This window comes from Gracilinanus agilis, chromosome 2, assembly GCF_016433145.1.
Source record: "Gracilinanus agilis isolate LMUSP501 chromosome 2, AgileGrace, whole genome shotgun sequence".
NCBI classification, from domain to species: Eukaryota; Metazoa; Chordata; class Mammalia; order Didelphimorphia; family Didelphidae; genus Gracilinanus; species Gracilinanus agilis.
In genome coordinates, this window is record NC_058131.1 from 324,240,305 (window position 1) to 324,254,729 (window position 14,425).

Genomic DNA, 14,425 nt, shown 5'->3' on the forward strand with positions numbered 1-14,425 from the left:
CTTTCAGGTGTCCTTTTTCCCCATCTTATTCCACTTCTTAGATTTACATTAGTGACATGCCATCCATCATGCCACAGTCAACTTTGTTCTCTTTTGCAGTATAAGGATCAGTCTGATTAAAAAGCCAATATTATTGTTCCTTCTCTCTCTTCAATCAGATAAAAGTTTCTTTCTATCTTATACTACAGGTCCTAAAGTGGGGGTACTGCATTATTGCCATTCTTAATATATAATTGGGGAAAAATTGAAATAGGTCATTTGAGGATATCTGTCAAATCAAGTAGAAGCCATATGGGAGAGTGTAAAGAGCATTCAAGTTTTAAGTCATAAGAGCTAAGTTTACATTTTGCTCTGCTACTTTTTTCTTTTAATTGTGTCCCCAACACTTACTACAGTGCTTGGTACCTATGAAGTAAGCACTTAATTGATGCTTTTAATTTTTCTTGATTACATACATGAAGTGAGTTATCCAAGGTCACATAATTAATTAACTATGTAAGTAGAGTAAAAATCCAGGTCTTTTGTCTCTTAATCCATTCCTTGTTCTGTACCAGTAGGTTTTCTGTATCCCAAGGTCAACACCACATAGGGAATATATGGGTGCTGCCTACTTAGGAGTTAGTCAGTTAAATTCCAATAGGTAGTTAAGGATCACTGAGGCTTCATAGTATAAAGGAAAGAAAACTGAATCAGACCTGTGTTCTTCTCTTGAAGGAGTCCCCTATGTTCCCTTGACCTTGCTTTTCTAATGGGAAAAACTAAGCAGAGTAGTCTAAATGGTCCCTTCCTTTTCTAAAATCCTGTAATGATCTGGCTCCACTTTGGAATCTAATAAATATCCATTCTGCCACATTATGCACTGTGATTTGCATTATCTCAGCTAACACTAGTTTGGCTTAGATAATTAACAAGGTGCATCTCATGTTGAAGTTGCCAACAAAATTGGCAGTGACTATATCTGTCTTGGGAGATTTTAAAGGTGGAATAGGGATCTTTGCCTCTGACTACTCTTGTACATCTTGTCCTTCTTCCAGATTACTTACCTTCCTTTCTTAAGTATCTGCCCATGACCTCATTTCTTCTTAAGGCAGACGTATGCCAAGAGTTGACTCATTTTTTTTTAACCATCTCTGAAACCTTACTCTATTGTAATAACCTATTTTCATAGTGCATAAAAATTTTCAGTTCACTTTACTCATCCCTCTACTGTGACAGTTATACCTATTTTACAGATAAAAAACTAGTTTCAAAACAGTAAGTGATCACACAGGCTATATAATTAGACAGCTGATAAATATCATAGTCAAGATTTGAGCTTAGTTTTTAAACCTGTACTCTTCATCACATTGTCTCAATTTGTAAAACAGTATATATGTATACACATAGTTTCATTATTTATATATATCCATATATAAGAATTCATATTTTATTCATATATTTTAATTTATTATATTTTATTATATTACCATTAATAATTATGCTATAATAAAACAATAATTAATGTAATGTGTTATATTATAAATATATGATTTATTATATATATGAATATGGAGCTCCTTGTATTAGATGTTACTTCTCTCATAAATTGATACTCCCTTTGAATTTCTGTAAGACACAGAACTGTTTCCTAGGATTTGTCTAAAACTGTCAAAGTAATGAACAGAATAAATTTTTTCTCATTTTAGATGCTCAGTGTACGGTACATATAGATATTGCAACCTCTGAAATTGTATTTGCATTGCTGACTCTGGAGTTCTTGGCTTTTCTTCCTAGGCTGTTTTTCAAATTTACTCCCATTCTCTTGCCCTCAATATAGTTGGGTTTTCTGGCATAACCCTACATAAGTGAAGCAGTTTCTGTGTCTCATCAACAGTAACTTTTCAACAGATTTTTTTTCTCCTGAAAATACATCAGATTAGGACTCCTCCAGTTGCTGAAAGCTGCTGGAAGCATCTTGGCCTTGAGCAAATACTCAGCCTATGTGGAAAGCAGGAAAATGATTTATGATGTTATGCTTCTGTTGCAATAAGATCTTTTGAATGTAAAGCAATACATCATCACCTTTTTCTTCACAGCCTTCAAAGTGGTTATTCTTGTACTAAAAGGAGAATACAGATGAACTTGATGTCATGCTTTTTATCAAGTTTAACATGACTAATTACTCTTATTCCATGTTTTTTCTCCCACTATAACCCTCATTTTCCAGGCTATATCAAGATTATAAGGAAAGAGTCTTGCTTGATGGCCCATTCTGACCTCTACACACTATGAAAAGGGAAAATGTATTAGTAGGCTTTAGTTTTGAATTTTACTAAATAGTTATAGTGTTGGCTACTACTGAAGGTTTATCCATTAGCTTTGAATGTCTGGGTGTTTTGTATTGTTGTTTTACCTTCACTTAAGTGAGCACCTAAGCTCACTTAGTTTTATTTTTAATTTTTTTATTTTTGGTGCAATGGGCGGAGGAGAACAGTTCTTAATCTTATCTTGCCCACTTGGGAAAATGATTCAGTTTCCCAGATGGAAGTGCATCATTGGTACAATAATGGAATAAAATACTCCATACTGATTATAGGGTCTGATGGTCTTTGTCATTTGAAATAGGCTTACCCACAGGCAGTCCAGTTGTTAATTTAACGTGTGGTAAAATTGGTCAAGCACAAGGAACTTGAATGTATGGGGTGCTTCTGCCAATTTCCAGAAGAAATAAAAAGTGTCCTTTTCAGAGCTGTTTTCATTCTTTGGAGTGAGAGTCTTGCCACAAAACTACCTTTGGCAGATTTCCATGTCAATAAATATGGTTTTATCTAGAAAGCCACAGATTCAAAAAAAGATTGCAATGAAAACTTTGAAAAAGGGAGCTCTCACAAAGAAATGCCATATGTAGGTATTGTAATCATAGCCATAATAATCCTCATTGTGGAAGGAAGTTGGTGGTCTAGCTCAGACACAGGCTTGGAATAAACTTTACACTATCTCACATAGAATCATAAAGCCATAGGTAGCATGAATGTTATTATCTTTATTTTTCAAAAGAGGAAACTAAAGCTCATGGAGGTTGAAAGACTTGTTTACAACTACTCAGTGACAGAGCATAGACTCAAATCCAAATTTTCTGACTCTTAAGCATATCATGAGCATTAAATAATGTCTTTTTCAATTCTGTCCCACTGCCTGTATCTGTTGGGTTGAAGCCTGTCTACCCCTGGTTTTAGTAACAAGTCTTTTAAAATACTTGTGTATACCTAACTGCACTAATGACCCTTGGAAATGCTCTTGACACAAAGGGCCGATGTATTTGCAAAAATAGCCCCAAAGAATCCTGACTATCAAATCTTCCTTGTCCCCCTTTTCCCTTACCAATTGTATTCTACTGAAATGAATGAATACTTTCAAATTGGAAATGTTTTAACTCTACAGATGTTTGCATTAAAATGCTTCCAAATAAAAGGTTTGCTTTACAAAAGATTCACATGTTTTATATGGTCAATGCTAGTGTCCCAGATTAGTCTGGTTAATTTTTTTTAAACCCTTACCTTCCGTCTTGGAGTCAAGTGGTAAGGGCTAGGCAATGGGGGTTAAGTGATTTGCCCAGGGTCACACAGCTAGGAAGTGTGTGAGGCCAGATTGGAACCTAAGACCTCCCATCTCTAGGTAGTCTGGGTAATCTTTAAATATTATTCAAGATGAACCTGAATACCTTACTAGAGGTTTATTGCTTGTGATATATATTTCAGAGATATGTCACTTCATTTGTTTGGATACTTAGTTAATGGTCTGTAAAAAGTGCTGTCACAAAAAAAAAAAAATTATCATCTTGTGACCAGCTCAGTGATGAATATCTTTGAACATGGCTAAATTGGTGCTTGAGTGACAGAATAGTAGTTCTTCACTGGATTCATTCATGTATGGTAGGTGCTGCCAGGACCTACATTCTACTGGCATAGCCTTTGAGAACTTAACGGCTACCTTCACTCTAACATAAGGCAATAGAGGATTTTAGCTTGTGATATACTAATCCTTGAATACTGAACTATCTTTTGTATTTCTTGTGCACAGAAAATGTTAAACTGTTAACTAGAAATTTAATAGCTACATTTTCTGACTTTAAGTGGAGATATTTTGTAAGAGTAGCTGTGATTATACTATAAAAAAGCATTAAACTGGGAGGCAGAAGAGCTGGATTTGAATCCTATCTGTATCATTTACCAAGTAGGTGGCAAGTTATTCGAATAGTTCAATTTTTCTCTCTGCACATCATTTTCCCTTTCTGTAAAATGCAGACGAGACTACTTTTACTACCTTTATCATAGGGTAGATGTGGACAAAGTGCTCAGTAAGTCATAAAACACACTGTAAATGTGACTACATTATCATCTTCTGTGTCCTGCTACAGTTACTCTAATTAACCATTTGTGGACATTTATGTAACTGTGCATTGGAGTTACTGAGTAAACTCAGTTCATCACTTACTGTAAAGAGAACTGCCTGTGACAGAAAGAAATGAAGGCTCTGTTTCTGGTATTTCTATTCCAAAGAAACAAAAAGTGCAAATACACACAGGGCCCAAAGGATGAGAGTTCATAAGAGGTTGAAGTTAAAATCTTCTCACAACCCTGTTATAAAGCCATATGTAGAAAGCAGTAGATCCTTGATGAAAACTTTTTCCTTCTTTTATTGCAGAACACATGTGTAACTGTAGTAAAGTTGGAAGCCAAGATGGAAATCGATGCAATCAAACTACAGGGCAGTGTGAGTGTCTTCCAGGATACAAAGGGCTTCACTGTGATTTCTGCGAGGAGGGCTTTTATCCATCCAGTACCAACATTCGAGGGCTCTGCCAGTCTTGTGACTGCAAACCCCATGGCTCTATCAGCCCAACTTGTAACAGGTAAGCAGATGAAGGTGTAACTTTGGGGGAAAGGAGTCTCTTCTTCCCAGAAAAGTGAGATCTCTTGGAATGGGTCTTAGCTGATTTTCCATATGGAATCTTACTATTCACAGGGAGAAGAAAGTTTGTTTTACATCCAATGTGAGACATAGTAATGAAGACCCCACATTTGGTCTATAATCTACTTAATTTAATCAAAGTTCCCCTGTTACTATTTTTCTTTCTATTAACTACTTAATGTGTAATGATGGCTATTTGACATTACTAAAATGCTTTTGCATCTTTTATCTCATTTGATCTTCACAGCACACCTATGAGATAGGTAATGAAAATATTATCTCCATTTTGTAGACTAAGAAATTAAAGTTCAAAAAAGTTAGGTATTAGGGGGCAGCTGGGTAGCTCAGTGGATTGAGAGCCAGGCCTAGAGACGGGAGGTCCTAGGTTCAAATCCAGCCTCAGACACTTCCCAGCTGTGTGACCCTGGGCAAGTCACTTGACCCTCATTGCCTACCCTTACCACTCTTCCACCTTTAAGTCAATACACAGAAGTTAAGGGTTTAAAATTAAAAAAAAATTTTTTTTTTTAAAAAGTTAGGTATTTTGCTCATGGGCAAATAACAAATCAATTTTAGCAGAACTGGTATAAGAACTTGGCCCCTTTGACTTCTAGTTACAAATACCCCAGAAAGTAGTTCCAGTGCTCTTCTTATTTAAAATACAGTATGAATGAAACTTGAAAGAAGGAGCACTCTACTTGAAATTAGACAAAAATCTGGATTCAGTTCCTAACTTAATTTATTCTGGGCAAGTCACTGGCTCTTTGAGCCAGTTTCCTCACCTATAAAATGGCAACAATACATTTATCCACTAGTTTCTCTATATATGTTATGAGAAAAAGACTTAATTAAGATGCTGTGTAAATGTGGGCTTATGTTTAAATTTGACTTTTTTTTTTCAAACCCTTGTACTTCGGTGTATTGTCTCATAGGTGGAAGAGTGGTAAGGGTGGGCAATGGGGGTCAAGTGACTTGCCCAGGGTCACACAGCTGGGAAGTGGCTGAGGCCGGGTTTGAACCTAGGACCTCCTGTCTCTAGACCTGACTCTCACTCCACTGAGCTACCCAGCTGCCCCCTTAAATTTGACTTTTATCCCTCTATTCTCCAGCCAGAGACTATGCCTCTAACCCTTGCCAGCCACTTTATAAATGCATTGTGCAGAAAGAATAACTTGTTTAAATGTTAGGTGATCTGAGTTCTAGTCTCAGCTTTGCCAATAATTGACTATGTGATCTCCGACAAGTGTCATTTCATCTTTCTGAGTCCCGGTCTTCCTGCCTATTAAAATGAAGTTGGTTGAGAGTCAGGCCTAGAGAAGGGAGGTCCTAGGTTCAAATCTGGCCTCAGACACTTCCCAGCTGTGTGACCCTGGGCAAGTCATTTGACCCCCATTGCCCACCCTTACCACTCTTCCACCTAGGAGCCAATACTCAGAAGTTAAGGGTTTAAAAAAAAAAATGAAGTTGGACTAAATGTTCCCAGAATTCCCTTCTAGTCCTGATGGTCCATGAATTTATGACTTTAAAGGAAGACGAAGGCAAATTCATCACTACTTCTTTAACAAACTTTCCTACAAATGCAATAGTGTGAGCTTGATATGTGGAATACAGGATCTCTCCATCATTTTGCAGCTTGTTTGCTTTGAAATGCAGAGGTCAGTGGCTAGAATTGAAGCTAGTAGGCACTCAAAGGACAATGAAACCCTAGAGGGTCAGAGCAGCATTGAAATGACTACTTCTTTTACATGGGTTTTGGTTTAAGAAATGACAGAGGGTGCGGATGGGAAGCCGGAAAGGAAATTCTTCATTAGGCTTGCTATGCAGGGGCTCTCTGCATGTTTAACATAAAATACCCTTTTTACTTTTACTACATTTGGTGATATGTAGTATATTCAAAATCCAACATTGCTCTGAAGGAGTTTGCATTCTATTGAATTGCTTATTTGAGCCTAGAAATCATGCTATACAACAAAGGGTTATTTGGGTTGGAAAAGAGACAATGTAGGAGATAAGGGTGATCTGATCTTCAGCTGTGTAAAAAGCTGACATACAGAAAAGGGATAATTTTTGTACTTATCTTTAGAGGACAGAACTGGAAGCGAAGGGCTAAAGTTTTAAAAAGGTGAATTTTGGCTGAATATGATGAAAAACTTCCTAATAGCTTTCAAAAAATTAAAAGCAAGAGTTTGGATAACTACTTGTTGAGATGTGGTAGAGGGGATTCCTGCTTAGGTATGGCCTCTGAGGTCCATTCCAACTCTGAGATTCTAAAGTAGTTCTTATCTAAAATAACTTAGAATATTTACCTATATCTATCTTGTCTGTCTATCTGCCTATCTACATGTAATTTGGCATGTTTTGAATTAAAATTAATCTTGGAGACTTTATGCTATATTTATAAGTATTAGTAAAGAGAAAAAAGGGGGAGAAATAAGGTTTCCAGCCTTTCTAACTTAAAAAGAACCTGGGCCACATGGCCCCTTGCCAGAGATGGCTACATAGATTAGCACTGCCAGGATGATTAAAGGTGTGTGTGTGTGTGTGTGTGTGTGTGTGTGTGTGTGAGAGAGAGAGAGAGAGAGAGAGAGAGAGAGAGAGAGAGAACGAGAACGAACTTGTGAGCTTCATGCAATTAAGCCCTTCCCCCAGATCCACAGCTCAGTCCCCTTATGTCATACCTCTTGGCCTCCGTGATTTCCATCAGTCAAGAACCTGGACTGCTACTCTAGCAAACTGAGGCATGTGATTCCTATAGCTACTTATTGTGGTGAGTCTTCTAGGATAGCATTATAGATAACTAAGGATTACTAGCCCCATTTTATAGATCATGAAAATGAAGTTGAGAGTGGTTGTGAGTCCCCTGTCACACAGCAAGTGGCAAATTGAAGTACAGGTCTTCTATCTCATTGACTTTTGGCTCTTTTGACTATACCATGAAATTGTTAGACAAACTCACAAAAATGGGAGCATGGATGCAATTCATTTAGCATCAAACTACTATCTGTTGTTTCCATTTCCAATCCTTCTATTTGCTACTGTTCTTCCTCATCTTGGTTAGAAACTAGATCCTCTGGGAGAGACAAATTAAGCCACTGATTTCTAACTTTGAGAGTCCTTTCCCCTTGTGGTTTGGTGATGACTTTTCTGAACTTTGCTGAAAGAAATCACTGAAAAGAAATCTGCTGTGTTGAAAACTTAGGCTTGTTTGTAAGACTTTTGTTATATGTTGTTAACATATTGTTGGAGTTCAGGAAACTTATTTTTTGATGACTTAACCCTTTTCCTGATTTAAATGGTAAACTGGCTTTCTCATAAAATCTGAGGCATAGTTTATCCTAAACTATATTCTTTCTTTTTAACCCTTACCTTCCATCTTCGAATCAATACTATGTTTTGATTCAAAGGCAGAAGAGTGTTAAAGGCTCATCAATGGGATTTTAATGACTGGCCCAGGGTCACACAGCTAGGGAGTCTGAGGCCAGTTTTGAATCCAAGACTTCCTGTCTCCAGGCCTGGCTCCTCTATCCACTAAACTACCTAGCTGCCTCAGCTATACACTTAAATGTTGGAAGGGACCTGAAGTGGCTCATAGATAGGTTTCAATATAATAGCTAACTTTTAGGGATTGAACAGCATGAGTAAAAGGAAAAGAACAGAATTAGGCCTAATACTTTATTTAAATTGGAATTTTAATTAGATTTAATTTAGTGGATTAGTGCTTTGGATTTATTCCCATTTTCTAGTACACTGTCATAGATTTATTCTGCCTATTGAATCTACTCTTCCTTTAAGACCCAGCTCAAATGCCATGTCCCCCATGAAATTTTATCTGATCTTCCTGCCCTAAGATGATAGAGATACCTCTGTTCTGCTAATCTCTCTTATTCTATTTTGTATTATACTTACATACGTCCTATTATGTATTCTCTCTTTCCTTATAGAGTCTAGACACCTTAAATACACAGTCTGGGTTTTTTCATTTCCTTCAAGTAATTACACATCATAGTCAATCTTTATGCCTCAGTTTCTCCCTCTACAAGACAGGCTTTAAAAATCCTAACATGAAACAACCTCCCAGAGATATTGTCTTTAGAATGTTTTGAGCTTATTGGAAAGAAACAGTCCCATCTTTCTCAAGGTTAAGCACCTGATTTACCAGTTTTCTCTTTTTTTCCAATTCTCTCTACCACCCTCACCCTTATACTAGGAGACTTTAATATTCACATTGATATTTCCTCAAACTTCCTATCCTCCCAATTCCTTAGCAAACTAAACCATATGACCTTTACTTTCCACCAGCTATATTGCTTGGTTTTGTTCACCTATCTGCATCTCCTGTCCTGTCCTCTCTCTGGCTAAGGAAACTTATCATCATAGAGATTTCATGAGCTTTTCTTCATCAGAACCCTCAGCTGCATCTGCCCTCTGATTGGAGAACTGGAGGATGGATCAAAAAAACACCTCTCAAAGTCTCCATTTAAAGAGGGGTCAGATATCTAGCTTGTCCTTTATTTCTCACCAGCTGTGCTTCTTGGTTTTGACTTTACTATTATCATGGTCCTATACTGGATATCCTCTTCTACCTCCTCCTCTCTACCTCACCCCTTCAGTTCTACAGTTTCTTTTTGCATGTTGTCTACCTTTGTTAGATTGTAAGCTCCTTGAAGGCAGGGACTGTCTTTTAATTTTCTTATTTGTAACCTCAGTGATTAAGCACAATGCCTGGCACATAGTTGGCACTTAATAGATGTTTATTGCATATTATTGTATTATTGTCTTCCTTAATTTTTCCCTCAGCCACTAGATCTCACCATTACCCACAAAAGTTCTATTGCCCTTACTAGAAACTGTCATCACTCTACCTCACCTAAACTGCCTATCTTTTTATTTCTCCCTATGCCTTCATAAATTTGTTCTTTCCCCTCTTTGAGACCTATAAACCCTCTACTACTCAGTACTTTTTCATGCTGCTGCCCCCTTCACTTTCCTCCTCCAATATTAACCCTAAAGGTCATCGATTGCCATCTCGTGTTCTCACTACTCATCTCTTGCTAAACTTTTAATTATGTGAGTTTATCATGAGTCATTAGCTGTCTAAAACTGAAATGGGCTGCTTGATAAAATAATAAATTCCTTATTACTTGAAGTAGTCAAGCAGAGGTTGAATGAATTTTCAGAGATGTCATAGAATTGTTTCATGTGAACTGGAAAGAGCTTAATTAGATCACATCTCAGGCCTAGTTCAGCTCCAACATCCATTAAAAATTTAACACCAAAAACAAGTATTTCATTCAAGTACCTTTTTTCCCCCTTTTTCTATAGGATGTTATCCACCAGTACTAACAAATCTTACTTTACCTTTTATTCAAGGAAAATGGTGCAAAGGTACACAGGTTGCTGCCTTATCAAACTTTTAAAAAAAAAGTTCTTTAAAGACCTATACATATGTCTAATTTTCAATTAAGATAATATTACCAATATAACAACATGTAGGTTTCATTTTTTAAAAAAATATCCATAATAATTTGAAAACTATAAACAAAATAATCTCATTATTCATTCCATTTGGGTCAAAGAAAATATTTCTAATACATGTATCACGCACTGTGACAAGCCAGACAGAGTACAAAGGTTACTAGCCTGGAAGCTGAGAGATTAAGAGTTCTGGTCCTAGCTGCAACTTGGGGCAAATAAATTGCTTCAACTCCCTGTTTTTGTTACCTATGTAAAATTAGTGGTTTAGATCAGGCGCCCTAGAAGTTCTTTCTTAACTTTAAATTCTGTGTTCTAAGACCCCTTCCAACTTGAGCTCATAGTATGAGTTTAAGGCAAAACTGGACTAAGTTTATAGTTTCAGACTCCAAAGTAAGTAAAGAGCCCTATTGGCTTTTGTTAGGAAAAAGCAACACATTTCGTGGTTAAATGATGCATGGTTAAAAATCCAGAAAGCCTGTGTTTTCTTCTAATATATTCTATCTTAAAAGCACTTTCTCCTTTATAATGCATAACCTTTCCATTCAGTCTACCAATTATTAACTAGATATCTGCTATTGCCACCTCAATGAAGAGAGAGGAAAACTCTTCTCCAGATCTCTGACTGATGTTAGTGAACATTGGCCTGAAATGCTATTGCTGTGATTGCAGTCATCACTCTTATTCTTTTGTGGTTTTGTAAATAAATTCTCTAAATTGTTCTGTATTGAAGATTCCTATTTTGTACTTCAGGTTATTAAGCTGTTCCTGGTCCATAAATTGTGAATTAGCCTGCCAGAACATAAAAAGTTTATATGAATATACTATAATATATAACCATATATATAAATATACTAAATAAACTAAATATACAACTACAAAATATTCTTCACATAAATAAAAGGAGTAACAAAACTAATTGGATGGGGAAGCTGAGTGGTTCAGTGGATTGAGAGCCAGGCGTAGAGGTGAGGTCCTAGGTTCAAATCTGGCCTCAGATACTTCCTAGCCGTATGGCCCTGTGCAAGTCACTTAATCCCCATTGCCTACCCCTTACCACTATTCTGCCTTGGAACCAGTACATAGTATTGATTCTAAGGTAGAAGGTAAGGATTGTGTTATTTGGAATTTTGGGGGTTCTTTTGAGGGTTATTTGGGGTTCATTTGAGTTTTAAATATTTAGATATATGGCAAACTTCCTGTGGACATTTAGGGGACTTGGAAACTACATTTCCCATGATTCCTCTTGTAATGCAGGTAGACAGAAAGTGTGATTATGTAAAAGAACAGTATAAGACTCCTGAGGTCATTAGATGTACTCTCTTTGGTACAAGGAAGCCAGGTGGGCAGAAGGTAATGACAGGGGATTTGAATTAGATCTTAGCAGGCCTGTGGTCTTCTTTATTTTCCCAACATGGCCTTAATTAAAATATTAATACTTCTATTTACATCCGTCTATATCCATTTTAATCATAACAGTTTGGCAAACCACATTGGAAACGTAATTCTCAGTTTTTCTGATAACCTACCAAGCCACGCAACTCTTTGTAGTTTTGGGTTTTGCTCTTTCTCTTCTCCCTGTTCTCCCCAGCCCAGTGGCTGCCTTTCAGGGAAAGGGGAAAGTGCAAAAGGTGAAGTCCTCCAAAGAAGAAGTCCAAAGGTGAAGCTTCTTGGACACGAAGTTCAGGACTTTTTATAGTCCTTTTTCCATGTCACTTCCTGTCCCTTCCTCCACTTTACAGGAACCAATTGCAGACTTTCAATTTGCCTAGCACTGCCTAAGAGGGGTGGCAGTAGACTTTGGAGGTGTGTGCTTACTCTATTAAGTGACTATGAATTCTCTTACTTAGTGTTAAGTATGGGTGCTTAAATTTTTGATTGATTAAGTTAAAAGTTGCTGATTGATAGACAAAGAAAGTTTGATTCACTCTTCACAAATTTTACTTATCCTTTGACCCAGAAATCCATGACTGGGCACATGTCCTAAGAAAGTCAGAGACAAAACTAAAGATCTAATAAATATATACCAAAATATTCACAGCAGAATTCTTCTTGGTAGTAAAGAACTGGAAATAAAGCATGGGTGCCCATTCTAATGAATGGGGAATAGTAGAAATCATATAGGATGGGTATGAAATAGAATATTAATTTACAGGAAGAATTGACAAATCTTAGGAGCTCAGAAAATGTGGAAAGACTTACATGAACTGCAATAGAGCAAAAAATAAACAAGAACTAAGAAAACAATATATACACAATGCAATGTAAATGAAAAGATTACTAAGAAAGAAAGGGAAGCCTCAGTAATCAGGAAAAGCAGTGAACATCTTGAATGATAGACCTTCTTCATCCTGGCAGGTAGAGTTGGAGAGCTTACTTAGAATATTGTATACATTATCAGATTACATCACTCTGTCAGATGCTTTTGCATAAATATTTTTCTTTGTTGTAAGGGAGTTAACTGCAGTGAAATGACTGCAGTTTAGCTAAATAGCATCAATAAAAATATTTTTGAAAGAAAGAAATCAGACACATCATTCAGTATGAGAGTTTTAAATGTTATTTAAAACCAATATCCTTGGACTATGGAACTATGTCTTGCATGAAAGCACTGATATAACCTATATCAGAGTATTTACCGCCTCAGGAATTTGAGGGGCAGGGGGCGGAGAGAGCCTGAATTGCAAAATGTCAGAAAATAATTGTCATAAATTGTTTCTGTGTGTAATAGAAAAAATAAAATTCAACAACTTTTCTAAAAATTTAAAATAAAACCAATGTCCTCTTTTTTTTAATAGTATCATATTCTGAAAAAGTATGAATAACTAGCTATGGTTTTACAACAATATTAGTTGCTGAGATACTTGAGTTTTCTAGGTTAAGGCTGCCAAATATTTTCTTAATATTGTAGACTTATTTGCTGCTGTTGTGGTTACTTTTACATATTTTCCCAAATAGTAGGCTTTGTAGATAGAGTACCAGACTTTACCAGACTTACTTAGTGTCAGTAAGTCCTAGATTCAAATTCCACCTCAAGTATTTACTAGCTATGTAATCCTGGGCAAGCCACTTAAACTTTCTTAGCCTGTTTTCCTCATCTATAAAATGGCAATCAAAATAGCACCTATCTCACAGGATTATTGTCAGAATCAAATGAGATAATGCATGTAAAAATGTTTTGAAAATGTTAAAGAAATGTAACCCTATCATTCACAAACTAACAGATGACAAATCCCCACACTATAAGTACAGACTTCAAAATATCATTGAGAATTCAACAGTTTGAAATAGGAACATTATCCCAGACCAAACTATTGCCCTCAATTGCCTAAACGTAACAAAATCTCTTTAAATATGTGTGTTTGTGAGTGTATAAAAAATATAGCCAAGTAAAACAAATACATTTGCCATGTCAAAAATTTATGTCTCATATTTTGTACCTTCTGATTATCATCCCCTTCTTTAGGAAGTGGGTAACATATTTCATCAAACGTTATCTGTAGTCCTGACCCATACAAATTTAAGAACATTTTTTAATGGATGTCATCCTAATCCAATGCTTATTACAGTATCTTCAAGCTATGTTAAATGAAACTTTCAAAATGTAGAAATCTTGGGAAAGAAATAAAAACCTTGTAAAAACAGGATAAAGTAATAGGTATTGAGTGTGACTCGGTGGAATTGCTTGCTGGTTCTGGGAGGGGGGAGAAGTGAGGGGGAAAGAGGAGGGAAAGTACACGAATCATATAATCATAGAAAAATGCTTTTTAAAATTTTTTTAAAAAAAGAACAGGATTAAGTATAGATAATACCCGTCATCTATATGCTAGTCTATTTGAACTACACAATTTGACTTATGAGGAAGGAAAAGAAGATGGTATTAATCCCATTTTTAGAATTAGGGAATACTCAGAAAGCTTAAGGGTCTTAATCATAGTTTGTTGGGTTGTGAGGAATGTAAATGAATGAATGAATGAAGTATTTATTTAGCATTTTTCTGTGC

General features: G+C 36.2%; 1 protein-coding gene across 1 annotated transcript in view; it reads left to right on the forward strand.

Annotated features, from left to right (window-relative positions):
- MEGF9 (multiple EGF like domains 9) overlaps positions 1-14,425 on the forward strand; it is a 110,186-nt gene that overhangs the window by 63,239 nt on the left and 32,522 nt on the right. Inside the window, exon 2 of the mRNA XM_044661508.1 lies at positions 4,684-4,891. Coding sequence (XP_044517443.1) covers positions 4,684-4,891 — 208 coding nt within the window. The remainder of the gene's footprint in view (positions 1-4,683; positions 4,892-14,425) is intronic.